Source organism: Pygocentrus nattereri, chromosome 7, assembly GCF_015220715.1.
Source record: "Pygocentrus nattereri isolate fPygNat1 chromosome 7, fPygNat1.pri, whole genome shotgun sequence".
NCBI lineage: Eukaryota > Metazoa > Chordata > Actinopteri > Characiformes > Serrasalmidae > Pygocentrus > Pygocentrus nattereri.
Window position 1 is genome coordinate 41,052,926 of NC_051217.1, and position 19,475 is coordinate 41,072,400.

General features: G+C 41.1%; 1 protein-coding gene and 1 pseudogene across 1 annotated transcript in view; both read right to left on the bottom strand.

Moving 5' to 3' along the window:
• The window catches only part of LOC108434113 (rho guanine nucleotide exchange factor 26), an 82,429-nt gene that overhangs the window by 20,706 nt on the left and 42,248 nt on the right, over positions 1-19,475 (bottom strand). The window contains exons 9-12 of the mRNA XM_017709025.2: positions 19,175-19,304; positions 15,075-15,149; positions 14,898-14,987; positions 9,808-9,965 (exon numbers count right to left, since the gene is read on the bottom strand). Of these exons, the coding sequence (XP_017564514.1) occupies positions 9,808-9,965; positions 14,898-14,987; positions 15,075-15,149; positions 19,175-19,304 (453 nt within the window). The remainder of the gene's footprint in view (positions 1-9,807; positions 9,966-14,897; positions 14,988-15,074; positions 15,150-19,174; positions 19,305-19,475) is intronic.
• On the bottom strand, positions 1,637-1,699 carry LOC119263762 (annotated as a pseudogene).

A 19,475-nucleotide genomic window follows, 5' to 3' on the forward strand; every position in this document is an offset into this window, starting at 1 on the left:
AGAGAGAGCAAGAGAGAGAGAGCGAGCGAGAGAGAGAGAGAGAGAGAGAGAGAGAGCGAGAGCGAGAGCGCGCGCGAGAGAGAGAGAGAGAGAGAGAGAGAGAGAGAGAGAGAGAGAGAGAGAGAGAGAGAGAGAGAGAGAGAGAGAGAGAGAGAGAGAGAAATATTTAGAGCATCATTACTGAGTGAGTATAGGGTGTTACAGCATTAGTCGTCACAGACTGAACAACAAACCTAAAATCAGCTTTTTTCCATTATTTAAACCATTTTAAAACTATGTAATGTGCAGTAAAGTTGCTGCATATTCCAATAGCAAAGTGAATTGCAATAAATTATGACAGAATATACAGTTTAAGTCTGATTTATTCTGCAATATAATTAATGGGAAATTACACCAATTCTTCTACATTTCTTCAGAATTTAATAACTACCAAGTCATTCAGGCTCATCTGGTGTGAAAGGGTGCACTGTAGGAAAACTGATTCAGAATCTTTTTCTGACATAAAACAATGTCTCAGACAGGATATTTATAACCATTTCATGCAATAACTTTCTGTGAGTGAGCTTGTAGAGTCATTAAACGCTGGCATCTGGTTCCCATCACCACCGCTGCGAGCAATTCTGACTCAGAACGATTCTGTTCTTCATATCAAATGACTCTGAATGAGTTTGTTTAAAACTTAATCATTTAGTAATGCAGAAATAATGAAGTAATAAAGAAAAAACTGCGTAATTCATCTTTGAGCTAAAATAACTTGAACTCGCTTTGGAATAATGATAAATATGAATCATGTTGCCTGTTGTTCACTCGTCTGTAGTGGCTTCTGTCTGTAATATTTTCCTGTTTAGTCTGCATTCTGCTTTCCAAAAAGAAAATCTTAATTATAATTTTAAGATATAATTTAAAAAACAGGCCTTTTTCTTTACACTTCACTACTTTAAACCATCTCAGACAAAACTCCTCACCAAAACCAGTAAAACAGCTGCAAATAGCAAGAAACCCTTATGTAATGCAAAGAGAGAGAATAACAACAGCTTTCTTTCAACTCGGAAATATAGGTGAACTACAAATCCCATCCAAAGGTAGTAAATCTGAGAAATCATGCCTACATTTCCCATGAGCACCTGGACCTCATTAAGTGTTCCCTGCGTGACGTGCCTTCCAGAGCATGCAACATGGAAGCAATTGAGTGTTTAGGTAAAGCAAGACTAATGCTGCAGAGTCACGGAGTGTGCACCGACAAATCACAAACACAATCCTAATGGTGCTTCAGAAAGAACACCATGAACCCAAAATATCACACAGTCATCCACATACACAGCACAACCTGCTAGTACACATAAACAAAACTGCCTGCATGCCTGCAAAATATACACTTATAGACAATATATGACACAATATACACACACTTGAATCGAATACCATTTGTCACTGTGTTTGCACATTGTGAAATTAGACCTCGGCATTGAAACCATCTGTGCACTGAAACACCCACATACATGCACACTAGTGAACACACACTAGGGGGGCAGTGCTCAGAGCAGTGGGCAGCTATTGAGGGTTAGGTGCCTTGCTCAAGGGCACTTCAATCATCACTGTCAGCCAAGGGGATCAAACCGGCAACGTTCGGTTCGAAGGTTTCCTCTATGGAAATCTTTAGTAAAAGGCGAAAGATTTATGCGTGAATGAAGAGGAACCCGAGCACTTATTTCATTAGGGCAGCTAAAATTGACAATGGCAATCAAAGACAAATAAATTACTAATCAATTTCTTTTTTAACCATTACTTACTTGATTCCTTTGCTGTTTGTTGCGTACTAGTGCAAAGAAATTGCTGAAGTGATGGCAGAAAAAGAGATACAAAAAACACATTTTATATTGTGTGCCATGATTCTGCTGCGAGTAGTGCTCTTTATGAAACACCAGACAGAAAAGACATATACATAATACCGAACTCACGGGGTAGGTCTGCATTAGCCATAGGCTTACCCTCGATGGTAGCCACCCAATCGCACTTCTGACACCAATGTGGCGTCAACGTAGAAGGAGACAAGGTACAGGCCATGATTTTTGAGACCCTTCAGAAAGAAAGAACTTGGGAAAGAAGCCCTGCAGCTAGCTTGGCTTTATATTCCGGCACATGACAGCACAGACATGTACTTCCAGAAAGGAGGTTTCCAGAAGATGATAATGAAATGTTAGATTTTTTTTTTTTACATGGAGATCATACTGTGTGGGCTAAATAAACACTTGAACATGCAATACAAATAACATTGTTGCTCTTAAATGAGCCACACAGGCATTTTAAAGTTGTCACTTTAAACAACATGAAATAAAAATAAAGTGCTGTATCAAAAGTAAGAGGGAACTGACAGTTTAGCACAGTGAGTCATGCATAATTACGCATTGACTTTATACTGCAGATGTAATAGCGAATATTGCAAATTCTGATCTTGGCAGTAACAACCACTCATCCATTCAACCAATAACCACTCAATCACTCATTCTGGCATTCAAGAGATATGGAGCCTGTTATATACTAGCCATCCATCAAAACTATTCTGTAGTGAGTCAACATATTTTGCCAAAGCTAACAGAAAGCCACTCAACACAGTCGTATGCAGAAGCTTGGGCACCCCAGTCAAATGACGTTTTGCTAATTGTCCAAGTGATTGAACACATTCTGATTAGGCTGATTTTCTATAGAAAATAGAACACACTTGTGCATGTTTATTGCACAATTATCATTTATTTGCTGAATTTAACATATTGGGAAAAAACCAAAAGCAAAATGTGGCCTGTGCAAAAGTAGCATATTTTATATTGTGTGCCATGATTCTGCTGTGAGTAGTGCTCTATTAAACACAAGGCAGAAAAGGCATATACATAACACAAAACTCATGGGAGGAGATCAGCATTAGACATAGGCTTCCCCTCTAAAGTAGCTGCCCAATCCCACTTCTGACACCAGTGAGGCAGACATGGTACAGGCCAAGATTCTGCTGCAAACACTGTGTGTTCATTAAAACACCACCAGAAAAGGAATCAACATAACACAGAACTCACAGGGGAGGTCACCATTAGCCATAGGCTTGTCCTTTACGGTAGTCACTCTACCCCATTAACTGACCCCTCCCCACCCTGAAACAATAATACATAAACATCACATGAAACAGAGCAACAATATAACAATCCCTTTTTTAAGCGGAGTGCACACCCTGGGCCTCTTCGCATGGCCCTCTGCATGACCACAGCTCCAGATCCTCTATTTGTTGGTTTACTTTATTTTATTCAACTTCGCAAACATACATTGTGCACTAAAATGTAAGCTTCATGTAAGTATTTAAGTCTGCTCATTGTTAACCTCTTTTCACCTTGAAAATCAGTGAAGCATGTAATTTGCATTTGCACACAAGTCTAACTTTACATTCATGCAAGCACACAAAGTAAATTCCTTATATTTTACACAGCATATATTTAACAAAAGGGTGTGAAATGAGTTCAGCTGTGAAAAGCTAAGATGACAGTTTGAGTGTGTGTGTGTGTGTGTGTGTGTGTGTGTGTGTGTGTGTGTGTAGGGTGATCGTGCCTGTGCCTGTCAGAGAGTGCACGTGTATGCACATGCTTCTCATCCTGAATGTATATGTGTGACTGAGAAAGATTTACTCGGACAAAAAATCTAAAAAGGAAAACACACCCATATCATGTGAACTTCCCTCGGGCTGCAAAGCTAAACGCTGACTTTACTTAGCACATGCCTGGACACACATTTAGGCAGGAGCTCACGTTTTGGCCCCAGTGCACGCATTTCACATTTACACATTCACACTGCAGGTCCCCACGACCCACACAGTCTGCCACTGTTCTTACATGCATGCACAATTTTTACCCACTTATGACAAATAACGATCAACCAAGACATCTTCAGTGTCTGATGTTGGCTTTATTAGTTTTGTACTGTGTCTACAGGGCCAACATAATGTAATGAAGCCTGTGTGCACCAATTAGCACTGTGGAAGCTACATGTTATCATCACATGCTCACCTCAAACCATGTTGAGATGTTAATTAACAATAAACAGACTTGCTTGTGTTATTTTTGCCACTGTAGGATAAAAGTGAGGCATAAATAAATATGACGCCTGAATTTGCTCAAACCGTGTGTTATTCTTATAGTTTACAGTATGAAACAACATGAGCAAGTCTATTTTTTAAAATTTAGACACAACTGTGGTGATTTCAGCATGCAATTTGCACAATTTTATATTTTTATTTAAGGTGCATGACCAAGAACGCAACTGCAATGACCAACGCATTATTCAGATTTTTTGTGGATGGATGGATGGATGGATGGATGGATGGATGGATGGATGGATGGATGGATGGATGGATAGATGGATAGATAGATGTTCACTTTTTCAGGTGAAGTGGCGCAAAAACAAAACTTGCAGCATGAAGTTTTACACTATGTTTACATCACGTCTTCTGTGACTTTATTGGCTGGTTGCAAAGCAGAAATCTGAATACTGCTTGACTCATGCAGACCCAGAGTTTCCCAATTATCTGATTACCAAAGAGGATGTAGATGTGTTGATGGATTCCTGCATATTCGTGTGTTCATGGTACTTTAATGGCAAATGGCAAAAAGGCAAAAAGGCAAAAAAAAACCTTCAGACGCAAAACACAGCCAGGTCTTGGCTGATCAACTATGTTTAAGAAAAAGGGGAAAACTGTTCAATTAGATTTTTTATTGAACTGTTGCTTTAACCTGATTAGCCGGGTTCATGACTCTGCCTTCTGTTCCCAATTTTGGTTGGGTACTTTGTGTTGAAATAAAAAGGCAATAACTCCGCTCCTAAACGGGAGTCAGCTGCCCAAACTGCAATCTGATGTTCCGACAGCTCTAATGACTTCCTCCTAAACAGCCAAGAGATGTTCCAGCTCCAAGGATAAACACACTGAACACACACGCACACACACACACAGACAACCTGGAATGAGAAGCATGTTGGGTGTGTGTGTGTGATAACAGTGGGAGTACCTCCTCCTCTGCCCCCTGATGATGCCATCATCACACTGCAGCTACAGGACCAGCTTTCCACACAGTGAGGAGCACAGTGTGGACTACATTACATTATCATAGAGACTTAAAACTTCTGCTTTTACAGTTTAAGACTGAACAGTAGTTTGGTGGGGGAAAAAAACAAAGCTGTGGGCTTTAGAGGCAGAATAAGAGAAGAGAACAGAAGAGAAGAGAAGAGTGAAAGGGTAGAGAAGAGAAGATGGAACAAGAGAAGAGAAAACAGGGAAGACGAGATGAGAAGAGAAGAGAGGGAAGACAAGAAGAGAAGGAAGACGAGAAGAGAAAACAGGGAAGGTGAGAAGAGTAGTGAGGGAAGATGAGAAGAAGAGAGGGAAGACGAGAAGAGAGGGAAGACAAGAAGAGAAGAGGAGGAGAGAAGAGAAAACAGAGAAGATGAGAAGACAAGAGAAGAGGAGAGAAGGGAAGAGAGGGAAGATGAGAAGAGAAGAGAGGGAAGACGAGAAGAGAAGAGAAGGAAGATGACAAGAGAAGGAAGATGACAAGAGAAGAGAAGAGAGGGAAGACGAGATGAGAAGAGAAGAGAAAACAGGGAAAACGAGAAGAGAAGAAAAGAGAAGGTGAGGTAAAAAAGAGAAGAGGAGAAAAGAGAAAAGATGAGATAAAACAAACAGAGAGAAGAGAAGATGAGAAAAAGAGAAGACAAGAGGAGAAAAGAGAAGAGACTAAACAAAACGAGGTGAGGAGAGGAGAGCCAGCTGGGAGTTACATAAGCATTCTGGACGCAGGGAATAGCAGAAGAAAATGGGAGGGAAAAGAGAAGAGAGGAACAGAGCAGTGTGGTCGGGGTGGGAGTAGTGTAGTGTTAAGCAGAGCACTTTTATTTTTGTTTTTTCCTCGTGTGGGAGACAGACTAGCGTGACCTGGAGACTACTACAGTCTGCAACACACACACACACACACACACACACACACACACACACACACACACAAATATCGGATCATACTTCAGAACACACACACGCCACCGTGGGCTGCTGCAGTCTGCCGCTCATCACACTCTGATTAAAAAAAAGTCTATTTTTCTTCAGAATCCCAAAGAATGCACAGCCATATGCTCCAGCACTCAAGAGGAAATGAAAAGCACCTCGCTTCCAGAAAGGCTTTCAAAGCAAGCAGAGTGTTCCCAAAAACCAGGAGAGGAAAACAGAGCAAAGGAAAAGAGAGAAAGGCAGATCTCAATAACATGACTGACCGACAGAGTAAAAAACAGCACACATCACTATGAGACCACCTTAACTACAAACTATAGCCACTGCAGACAACTGTAGAGTCGACAGACAGAAAAAAGCAAAAGAAACAAGTAAAGAAAGGGAATAAGAGAAGAATAAAAAGGAGAAGAGGAAATGGGAAAGAAAAAAAGAGGACTAGAAGAAGAAGAAGGGTGACAGCAATAAGGAGAGGAGGAGGAGGAGAGGAAGAAGACAAAGGAGAAGAATGAGAACAAGAGGAGCAAACAGAAGAAGAAAAAGAGAAAAAGAAGATGAAGGTGAAGAAGAGGAAAAATCCATGAGGAGGAGAGGAAGAAGATCAAGGAGAATAACAATAGCAACGACGAGAAGGAGGAGATGTAGAAGACGACGTCACAGGAGGCTGCAATATGTAACTGAGCCTGCAAGCAACTGGTATGGCAGCCGTGAGCGTCCTAACGGTTCTGTTCCCTGCGTGTCTGAGTCAATCAAGACGTCCACCTGACCAAAAATAATAATAAAATACTGCAGGCCAAGCTTTAAACATGTCACAGACGGGTTAGAGGCTGCAGTGCAAAAGCATCTCGCAATTCCAGTGTGCCATTGTGACATATTCACAATGTGGTATTTCTTTCCATATGTAAGGAGGCCTCAGCAGACGTACGTCTGCACACTGCACGACCCCACGACCCACACAGTCTGCCACTGTTCTTACATGCATGCACAATTTTTACCCACTTACGACAAAAAACGATCAACCAAGACATCTTCAGTGTCTGATGTTGGCTTCATTAGTTTTGTACTGTGTCTACAGGGCTAATATAGTAATATGATGGAAGCCTGTGGAAGCACTGTGGAAGCTGCATGCCTATATCGTCACACGCTCACCTCAAACCATGTTGAGATATTAATTAACAATAAATCGACTTGCTTGTGTAATTTTTGCCACTGTAGGAATATGAGGCATAAATAAATACAGTGGTATCAGCCAAAATGACACCTGAATTTGCTCAAAACTTTTGTTATTATTATAGTTTACAGTATGAAACAACATGAGCAAGTCTATTTTTAAAAATTTAGACACAACTGTGATGATTTCAGCATGCAATTTGCACAATTTTATATTTTTATTTAAGGTGCATGACCAAGAATGCAACTGGCAACTGCAATGACCAACGCATTATTCAGATTTTTTTGTGCGTTGGGATTTTATTATGTAAACAATGTGAGGCATGTAAGTGCATTCGCGCTGTATTCGAGTGCTGCTGTTACACCTGCTCCAAAATGTCATGCCATAATTACGCACGACTCATTGTGCTGAACTGCCAGCTGCCTCTTACTTTCAGTGGAGCTCTTCATTTGATTTCATTTTACTTAAAAAGGCAACTTATTTTATTCGACTTTATTCGCTGGTTTTTCATCACGAGTGTATTTACATGCACTCAATTTCATCATAATCAGATTTCTGCAGTTATCTGATCATTCAAATGGTCATGTAAACAGCTCACTGATTTCTTAGATTGGAGTAAGGTCTACAAATCTGAGTAAGGAATTTAGCTCAGTAATCAGATTTCTCATTCTTCCTGTTCCCTGGACACAGCGAGGTCAGCAAGCCTACAACATAAGCTTGACTTTGCAAAGACAACATGGAAATCTGGACGACACTCAGTGATTTTGCAGATAAGATGCAGGTGATATGACTTAAGCCTTGGGTTCACTATGCTTTTAAAGTCTTAACAGGTTATAAAAAGACTGGCCATCTGACACTACATGACTGGTTTTTGCAGATTTTTCTGGGCGATCACACATTAACGATTAGAGATCACACACACTACTCAACTGCTGCTGAACCAAATGGAGCTCACGGAACTCTCGCAAACTCACACAAACTCTCGCGCTCTCCGATTATTAAGAGACACGAATAAGCTAACGTGGAGCTGCTGCTGTTTTCTCTGCCGTTTGCACTGACACAGTAATAAGGCACCAGGTAAACACGTTTAAGTGAAGATAATGGATTAAACTCAGCTCAATAAAATGCTTCGCTCCACATGCGAGTGGCTTTTTAGACCATTTTTCTTTTCTTTTTTTATTATTTTCTTTCCATTTTTCTTCATTAGCTGGTACACTAGATTACACTCAGAGTCGGGTCGAAAAAAAAATCACGTTTGATAAACTCAGACTGGTCTGAAACGCTCATGCAGTACTCGACTCTCTCTCTCCATCTGCTGATCTGTAGACTAGAGCCAAATAGCACAGACTCAGCAAGACTGAAAGTCCGGGCTAAAGTCAAAGTAAAGGTCATGTAGTGTAACCCCACCTTTAAGCAAGACAAAGAAGTTCCAATTGAATACCCTGCTGCCACATTTCGAGTAAACAAGCAGTTCCAGTAAAGTTTGTGGTGCCCAGAATACACCCTTGTGGAACACCCTGAAGCACATACAGAAACACACATGCAATTCCAAAACGGCTCCGGCAGCACTGGAAAATACCCTGGAAATGCACTTAACACACGCCAAGCTGTCGAGAAATCACATGAGCTCTTTAAAAACAAGAACAAAAAGCCACAAGACAGAAACTCCTTTCTGTTCATGTAATCGTTGATGATTCATACTATATAAAACAAACGATAAAGTGACAAAATCTTTCTAGGAAATCTAACATAATTATGGCCACACCTAGCAGACTGTGCGCCTATAGCGTATGCTGTGCATGTTGGGACAAGACATAGGGTATGATGGGAAACAGCAAGGAGGTGAAGGTCACCGCTGGAAGCAACAAAGTGGATAAGCAGAGACCTTCTCCAAAGCTCTGGTGAGCTCTGGCCTGTGTTTAGTCTTCCAATTACAGCAGGTCCTTCTTCCCAATAAGGGCAATGAGGTAAAAGCAGAATGAGTCTTTAACAGTCTTTAAAACAGCAGTGGCCAGACTGCAGCCATTGACCTAAATTGGATCCCTGAATTCTTTTGAGATGACCAGTTTCATGGTCTCGAAGTTGACAGTATCATTTGTCTTACCCGGCTACCACAGTAGTACTATAGTACTATACCATAGTACTAGTCTTGATTACTAGGCTTTAGAGATTGTGGGTATCGTCACCATCATAACAAGATCTTAAAATTGGTAAAGTATTCATTTTAATATTTAAAGTTCATGTGGAAATATTTTATTCCAAGTAATTTCAAACTCATATTTTATTCATCATGAACCATTCACGCAATGTCTAAAGCAGGTAGCATTTTTAAACAGCAGGAAAAACTGAGTTATGAGGTTTTGATATGGCAGCGATGATATATTGCACCACTGATAAGTTCAGAGTCCTGACATTTTTCTCCTGTGAATGTCAGCCCTTCTCTCTGAGTGAATCAAATAACCACATGTGTGGGCTTACTGCCGTAGGTCAAGTCTTTTTTGGAATTCATGTAAACGCCACTCATCATATTCACCTGATACACTTCACAAACAAAACAAAACAAAACAAACTTACACAGAGAGCATCCTGCTGTGCTAAGTGCACTCACCTCTTTTTGCGGGTGATGATGAGAACGTCGTTGAAGAGGAAGAAGTAGACCTGATGCCGTGACATCTTCTTGGAGAAGATGCCGTTCTTTTCCTCCGAATAAGCCGTCAGCTCGCCCCGCTTCACCATCCAGCGAGAGGACGAAACGAGCGGGAAGGGCTGCAGAGAAAGAGGGAGACGGAAAGAGAGGTATTTCAGTTTCTGAAATCAGCAGCATCTGATGAGATTAAGATTAAGTGACGCTTATTAGTCACACAACGGGGAAAAAAGCGAAACACCACATACACACTAGAGGGCAGTGAGCACACTCGCCCAGAGCGGTGGGCAGCCCTATCCGTGGCACACGGGGAGCAGTTGAGGGTTAAGTGCCTTGCTCAAGGGCAGCCCAGTCACGTGCTGTCAGCTCAGGGGATCGAACTGGCAACCTTCCGGTCGGACGGCTGGTTCCCTAACCTCCAGCCCATGACTGCCCCCCGATGCACAACATTATAATGTAGGACTGAATAACGCAGTGTGTTAATTGTTTATAAGTTATTTTGTGAGATGTATGCATATTATGCATATGACATTTAATCTTTAACCATGTTTTCAGCTCATAAAACCCCAGGATTATTACATCCTAAGAACAGACTTTTAATGAGGTTAGTATATTACAAGGTAATGTGTAGCAATATTATCACAAAATGGTGTTTAATCCACATAGTGTAGCCCTGTACAACTGTAGCCCAAACCAGCGATCAGACTCTCATTAAAGACAAAAAGAAAAGAAAAGCAGAAGAGAAATGGACAGAGACAAAGAACCACTGAAATATACACAGTACTTGTTGCAAATCAAAGGCTACTGATTTCATTTCTGGTCAAAATGACCGCTGAGTACAAGTTATTAAATTCTCAGATTAGATATAAGATAATGCAAATAAAAAATAAGAGAAAAACAGAACTTCTAACAACCACCCACAAGACATCATTACTGTCCCCATCAGATAAACAGCACTTAAAGCTTTCATCTTTGAAAGAGAGGGGAAAAAAAGCTGCTTCAGATCTGAAAACATCCACAGGTGTTTCTGTCCATCCTCCCACTGTGAGGAGTCGACTCAGTGCTGTGGGTCTGAAAGGATGTGTAGCTGTTCAAGAAGAACCTCACTGAGAAAAGGAGACGGACACATCAAACAAAGAAGCTGAACAATGGACTGACCACCCCAGAGTCCAGACCTCAACACCGCTGAATGTGTCAGATTACTTCAGAAAATCATCAACCAGCTTCTGAGACTGAACTTCGAAGGTGCTGAAAAATATCCCTACAGATCGCAAGCCTCATGAAAATAATGGAAGCTGTAATACAAGTTTGGATACACTAAAACAAATCACTATTTTATATATATATATATAATTTTTAAAAAAATTAAATAAAATGTTGTATTTGGTTGTTATATATAACTTTTTTTTTTTTAATAAAATTTCTTTGGTTGCCAAGGCTTCTGGGTAATTTACTGTTTAATATTTTTGTTCGTCACCTTTTTTCCCTGACGCTGAAAGCACTCAAAGTGCTGTATATAGGTGATATTATGAAAACATCTGCTCATAAAGTGAAATATTTGGTCTGAAGCCATGGCCTCCGCTCAGACACACAGTGGAATAACTTACACTGATGTTAATGAAGTTCACAGCTCTGAATTAAACGCGTCTAAATTAAACTGGTGTGTGTGCACGGCTGTATCCTTAATGACTGGTGTAATGAGCGCTGCTGATGTAACAGTTTGACAGGGCTAAGCTCTCTGGATATTCACAAAATTCAAGACAGCTGCTAAACACACATGTGCCAACAGAACTTTCCCACAGTGCCTTCACTCTCACACATTCGTGAAAAACACTTGTTCCAGTGTGGTGACGAGATATGGGTGAGATTACATAGTGCATCTGTAGGGCTGTGCGAGAGGGCAAGGCTGGAATCAGCAGCACACAAATGCATGGAGAAGCATGTGAGGGTAACGCATGTGCGTGGATGTGTGGGAAAGAATATATAGTGAACATTATTTGCTCGAAGGATGCACTTAGGGCTTAGCTGATCCTAGATCGGCCCAGTTGTCCTGAGAACTGTGATACACTCAGCCCCAGACCACACAGCATGGTTTAACTTAAAGCTCTGCTTTCCCAAATGCTCTGCTGAGACTTCAGGGGCCTAAGAGTGGCTGGAGTTCATCCAAACTTAATGAATCAGTGCGGCAATGGCCGAGTTCCCACTAAAGTCAATGGCAACGTTCAAAGTACTGTTTTTGATTTGCTTAATCAAATTACACAAAGCTCTTGATGTTCTTAGATCAGTCCAGGCAGATTGGATATTAATGAAGAGGTTCACTCAATGTCGCTCGTAAATGTGATATTTTTTAGTGTTATAAATACAGGAATCTATTAAACAGGATTTTTAACAAGGATATTTGCGTTATCAATTCTTCTGAAAATGCTGAAGCTAAAAGCCAACATTAAAGCACTGGAGAATGTTGGGGTCAATATTTGTTGGTCAAACCCAGGGAAATAGTCAACAGGAAAATGTGATTTGTTTTTTTTTTGGGGGGGGGGGGTGGCATCTGTGATGAGGAACAGGACAAACGTTTATTGAGGAATTGATGGAGTCAGCGTTTGTGGGAGAATCTGGGAAACATTTTGGGGATCAGCATTGGGAAATGTTGAGAAAAAGTGTTGGAATCAGTGTTTGCAAATTTTGATAATGTTGGTTGTAGAATATTGGGATCAGTGTTGGTAAAGTGATCCATGTTTGGCAATGTTGGGATTAGTGTCGGGAACGTTCTGTGTTTTGGAATTTTGGGATTACTACTGGGAACATTCGGATGAATGTTTGCTGGAGAATGTTGGAATCAGGTTAGGGGAGTTCTGAGATCAGCGTTGAGGAATGCCAGGATCGGCACTGATCGAGAATGATGAGGTCAGTGTTGGGGACCAGAGGGGTCGGTGCTGGGGAATGTTGAGGTCAAGGTTAGGGAATGATGGGGTCAGTGTTGCCCTCAGGATTGAAAAAAGCCAAGATCAGTGATAGGGAATTTGGGATCAGTGATGGGGAATTTGGGATCAGCAATGGGGAATTTAGGGTCAGTATTGGATAATGTTGGGGTCAGTGTTTGTTGGGAATAGTGTGGTGTTTGTTGAACAACACTCAGTTATCTGGGCTCTCCAGGCTTGTCCCTACAACAGCAATATCTATAACAGGTGGTCCCGAACTGGGAGGAGGAGGGAAGGCCAGATGTTTCGTAATGTACTGGACGCTGAAATGGTCACTGAATGTGTGAACAGAAAACACTTCCCTTGCACGTTTGTTTTCCAGTCTTACATACGCACTTCAGAAGCATAATCCTCTCCCACATTCTGGATTATAAAGCACATACAGTGTTTGTGTTAAAGTTTAGTTCAAGTGTGTAAAAGTGTTAGACACACATGTGCACATCTCGCGCACACACATACACACACACACACACACACTCAAGAACCATCTGCTGCTGTTAAAGACACACTGATGGTCCTTAGAGCTTTGAAATCCTCTGTAGAGGCCCCTCTGGGACATGCTAGACATACAGTCCCAGCTCATGCCCATCTGGCCCTGCATCTCCACAGCCTGGTCAGAAAGCTATGTTAAGCACAGAGGCATTTTTGGCCATTCCGTATGACCTGCGATTTGTCATGGCTGTATAAAAGCAGCTGTACATTGGTGAAATTCTTTTCGATGCTCTGCATTCTGTCGGCAGCCTCTCTCCCCAGTACTTTCCCCAATGCGTCTCTTCTTCTGTTCTTCTGTCTTTCTTCAGCCTTTTTCTGACCACTCTAATCTCCACTGGGTTTTTGTTCTTTAGGCTGGATCTATCAGCTACAAATGGTTTGCAGGATCTGAGGTATGAAGCTCAGGAGATATGCTCTCTAAGGCATATGGCTCAGACATCGAACCTTGAAAGCAGTAGCATTCAAACCTTTTAAGTCGCCCATGTTGTAAAGTTTTAGAATAGTCTTTATAAGCACTTTTAGCTTACTTAGTCTTTTTGTGAAGTACTTCTAGTATCCATATTAGCAGCTTCACATCTCTCTGGTCTCTTTGGTCTGTCTTCACATTTCCTCTGTTAACCTTCCAGCATAACTTGCATGAATGAAAATTATGGAATTTTTGTGAATTGTCACATGTTAGTTATCCTTTTAAAAAGATTTAAAGCCAAAAAAGGTGCACAGAAATGAGTGTGTTCATCAGGTTGTCTTTCACTGTAGACAGAGCAACAGGCAGGCAAATGTGAAAACATGAAGCATCATGCAAACTGTAAACTAATAACTGCTGATTTGTGAGGACTATGCAAGACGTAATCGAGTCTAACTGATTAGTCATGACAGCTCTAATATCATAACAGATAAGCCTGTCACTACTATTACAAAATCGTTTGATTGCAATTATTTAAGCAGGCGACAATGGCTTTAGCTGAGCCCTGTTATTTTCCATCATTGTTATGTTTCACAGTCAAATGTTTTAATATTTTATCCGTCGGGTTGAGGCAAATACAGAAAGCAGAAAACACATGGAAAAAGAAAAAAAAACAACTTTTGAAACAAATTCTATTTTCTAACTGCCAAAGTACCATTTGTTTTCTTTAGAGGGCGGCGGTAAATAATGCTTGTTTATTTCATGTTTGTTAGAGGGTGACGGTGAGTAATGTTTGTTTATATCATGTTTGTTAATAACAGCTTTAGAGGGCGGCGGTAAATAATGCTTGTTTATTTCATGTTTGTTAGAGGGTGACGGTGAGTAATGTTTGTTTATATCATGTTTGTTAATAACAGCTTTAGAGGGCGGCGGTAAATAATGGCAGTTTATTTCATGTTTGTTAGAGGGTGACGGTGAGTAATGTTTGTTTACTTGTTTGTTAATAACAGCTTTAGAGGGCGGCGGTAAATAATGGCAGTTTATTTCATGTTTATTATATACATTTTCAGTAGATCAACACTCCTCCTCTGAGAAGATTTGTGAATGTGTTTCCTGGTTTCTGACGTTTCGAATGTTGACATGTCGGCCAGTTACACCTGCGGGTTTGAGTCTTGACTCACCTTAATCTTAAATTCCAGTTGCGAGTTGATGGTGTACATCATCTCAGTCCGTTCCATCGTACGAGCTCCCTCATTACACTTCCGCACCAGCTGCACCCAAACAAAACCACAAATGCCTTTACTACTTTAAATCACACACCATCAGCAGATGAGCTGAAGACAAGTGCAATGGTTCACCTTGCTGACGCAGTGAAGAGCTTTTTTGCATTCCTCATACTGGGGAGAGTCTTTGGGCGTCTTCTGGCAAATAGTCTACAAGAAGAACAACAACACTTGTTAAAGTAGAAGGTTTGGACACATAAATGTTGGAAGCACAAGGCTGTGCGCAATATCAGCACACTAATGCAATCCAACACATTGCATACAATGCTCTGTATATGCATCACATTTCCATTGTAACTTAATTTCATTGTTATGAAACAGCTCAACATAGTTTGTTTTGTGCCTGAAGCTCTTTCTCTCACGCCTTCTTGATATTTCCAGCTCTAGTGCAGTTGACAAAGGGGAAAAAAAGAGGGAATAAATCCAAACTAAACTTTCTCAGGCTCTAATAGTCAAGCCTCTCCATTCTCCTTTCCCCGACCTCAAAAAATCATGAAAAAGCCCAAGGGACACACAAAGAGTGAAAGACAGCGAGAGGAAAAAAAAAGACAGAGATGAGATATGACGCCATAGGCTGAGAACTGGCCTTTTGTAAGCCATCTTTAATGGACTACACACACCACTCCTTCTTTTCAATCGCCAGCCACTTTATATCCAGAGTTCTCCAAGTGCAGGAGAGACAGAAGAAAAAACATCATTCAGGAAACCTGACTACCTCTCCTGCCTGAGTAATTAATGCTTAGAACCAAAACCGTTAAAGCAATGTGCGTCTAATGAACATCTAACATGAAGTGCGATGCAAGCTTTGGACTGAAATGACACGAAAACAACCAATGATTTCCCTGATCAAATAAACCACAGTGAGGGTCTTTAGAAAGGGAATAAGTCATGTGTAACTAACAAAGAGGAGAGAAAGAAAAACAGAGGGAAGAGGGGGACCTAATTAACTGAAATTGTTGTGTTATGTAAGAGTAAGTCCTGCAGGTCACAGCAATCGAGCCACAGGGACGCCAGTGGCTTTATCCACTCTACTAATTACATCACAACAAACTGGAGGTGGAAATGAGGTGCTGAGACGGGGCAGTGTGTGTGTGCGAGAGGGTGAGTGAGTGGTGTGGGTTTTTGAGAGGATGAGGCCTGTTTGCAGCGTAGGCCGTTACAGTAGAACCAGCACTAGAGCTGCAGACATTTGGACAGGATTATAGCTCACAATCATGTTCTTTACCAACTGTCATTCGCTTAATTGACTAATTCAACTATTATGCCTTCTTGAGTTCCTCTCCTTTTGCCCCACCATCACTCCACGTTCTGTCTGAGCCATGTGTGCATGATTTTGAACAAAAGTAATCGGAGGAGAAAATTAACTCTTAGTATTTGTACACACGTGTTTAATAATATGTGGTGATCAATGAAGTAATGAAGACTAGTGGTGCATTTGTTGTTGTTGACCTTGTAAAAGTGTCTAGTTGCAGATAAGACTTAATCACCTATCATTTAATAGATAGTAATATATAATTTTTCTAACATATCAGTCAAAATTTCAAGGAAACAAGCAAATATTTTTTCGCTTTGTTGAAATCTTTAGAAGGCATTATTTTGATCTAGCTGGTCAAAATCTGCAGAAAGTCTGATGTTGCAGTCAAGATCTTGAGAAAAGAAGCCACTGTTCTGATATAAATCGGTACAGACACTATCCATCATGCTGTTAGGCAGCTTGGCTAGAGTATCTTTTGAGCATCTTACTGAAAGCAGCAGCCTATGGAGCCCTGCTAGTGACATCCCATAAACATAAAACTAACACATGGCAATGACTTAGTAAGGCATGCGAATGAGATCCTAATGCGTGGCCACAACCTAGTAAGGTATATGAATGAGATAATTGAGCCTTGGCCACAGCTTAACAATGCATGATCTCATTCCACTGTCTTAGCAAGTTGTGGCCTTGCATCAGCATCTTGTTCCCACATGACTTACGTTCATTTAGATAGGATGTCACCAGCAGGGCTCCGTAGCAGAACACAGAATGAGATATAAGCATCTCAGTCAACCACCAAAGAAACGTATTTAGTTATTTTATATGGAATAACAGAAACCAACAAGCTAAAACTTCATGACCACTCAATAAGCAAATAACACTGGTCAGAGCTTCTCTGAAATGGCCAGGCTTGTGGGGTGCGAACCACAGACTGGTGAGAGAGTGATGGGCTAACAAGGTTCACTGATGCACAAGGGCAACAAAGACTATCTTGTTTGATCTGAACCAACTGAAGTGCAACTGTGGCAGAGTTTTTCATGGTGGTTACAGGAGGGATGTGTCACAACACACAGTGTATCATGTTTTATGCCATCATTTGCTTTTCAGACTACAATCATAACAAATAACAGAGTCGGAAACAGATTCTCTGCATCTGTGAACTCTTCCCTGGCCGCTTACGTTCAGTTCTACTCAAATACAGAGCAGCAATGTCACACTCGCACTGGTCCGTGCTGTGATTTTTTCAGTTTACTATTCCTCATGTTACATATCACACCCTGCTACCTATTAGGCAGTGTAGCTGCAGACCAGTCAGAGTGCCCATCCTAACCCCTGCCCACCGCTGAAAGTGCCTACAATGGGCATGTGAGCGTTGGAACTGGACTTTAGAGCAATGGATTCAGGTCACCTGGTTACACAAGTCATGTTTTCTTTAACATCCAAACACATATATGGTTATAAGACCATATACATGTGTGCTGTTTTCCTCTGCACCAGGATTCACTGTGGGAAGAAGACAAACTGGTGGAGGGAGTGTGATGTTCTGGGTGATGTTCTGCTGGGAAACCCTGGGTCCAGGCACTCACTTCAGATTGAGAGGTGCCATCTGCCTAAAAATGACTGCGAACCTGTGATGGCAATGGCATTCACCTCTTTCATCAGGCCACACGATCAGCGAGACGTGCTAGAAAAGCAATCCCAATCCACGGTGGTTCCCCCTTGTAACTTACAGAACTTGGGACCTCCTGCTACCATCTTGGTGCCAGAGTCCACAGAGCACTTTCAGAGGTCTTGTAGAGTCCATGCCTTGGCAGCTCAGCAATGTTTCAATGGTACATAGAGGACCAGCAGCTTTTAAGGCAGTCAGTGTGTAATTAAAATAGCTGTGTGTCGCTGTTGTAGGATGAAAATCTTGTATCTCCAAAATGGTAACTTTACAGGAGAAGGAAAAACGTACTTTACTTGTAATGTAAGTCAATGGAAGCAGATTTTTTTACAAGTCATTTTGGGCCATTTCTTTTGGTCCATTCATCATGAAATTTACACACACTGTAAAGGACTGTAGGCATGTTCAAATTATGTCAAAAACTGAAAAATGCAAAAATTGAGGTGCAAAGTTTTGTTCCGACAACAGCGATATGTAAACAGTCACTGTAGTTCAGCTCACATCTGTGTCTATAAACCTCTTTTAAGAGGTCTTTTCATAGCTCATCATATGTGATCTGAAGCTCTGTTTCTGTCTGCAGTGTTATTTAGCATAAAGGTTCTATCTATGCATTTAACATTCTGTTAATAGCTGACACTTGCTAACCACAATAACTGGTTAATTTTAAATTGAATTTAAATTTAAAGACATTAATAATTATCTAAACAAATGCCAGGGACTGTGAAAGTGGTGTTCACATCTTCACAAGCATCTCTGAAAGAGCCACAAATGTTCCAGAGGTAAACTTTTTTTTATGGTGTAGTGAAAAAAACAGAAGCCCAATGAACATTTCAGATCAATTCCAGACGATAACATCACCTGCAAACACACATTCGCAATAATTCTTCCATTTGGGGAAATACAGCCAAGCTGTTTGCTTACTGCTGATTAAACAACCACAGAGACATGATGAGGCAGGATTTACCTGATTCATTGCTTCACGTTACATTTACATTCCTTCCCTTCAATTTCAGAACAAATGTGAATCCAAAGGTTATCACAGAGGCTGTGAGTCACAGACTAGTTGGGACTATGGAAGGTCATGTGTAATACTGCACTCTGTAGTTACACAACAGGATGCAATCAGAGATCAGAGCACTCAGCTGAGGTATTTTAGTGGTGACGAACTATCAAAAACATTATAGTGAGAAACTAAAAACATGACCAGGCTCATTGGAAGTGAGAATCCCAGCCTGTAGAGGATTAGCCACTCACATCCACAAGCAGAGGAAGGCGTGTCACTCTCTGCATGGGCAGGATCAGAAATGAGCACATAGGGAGGTTCCGGCACTCAGGGTTAGCTTCGATCCGGTTTAGGACCTCCTTAAAGGATGGACTCTTGCTTCTATGGAAGGCAGGGAGAGGGAGAAGGAATTAAGATGTAAATATAGAGCCACACAGATAGACCAGTAGAAGATAAATAGAGAGAGAATGCATCAAGAAAAAGTAGATGACATTACTACTAAGATGTGTGCTGTAACTGGCTTTGGGCCTGCAATGTTTCCATACAGTTCCA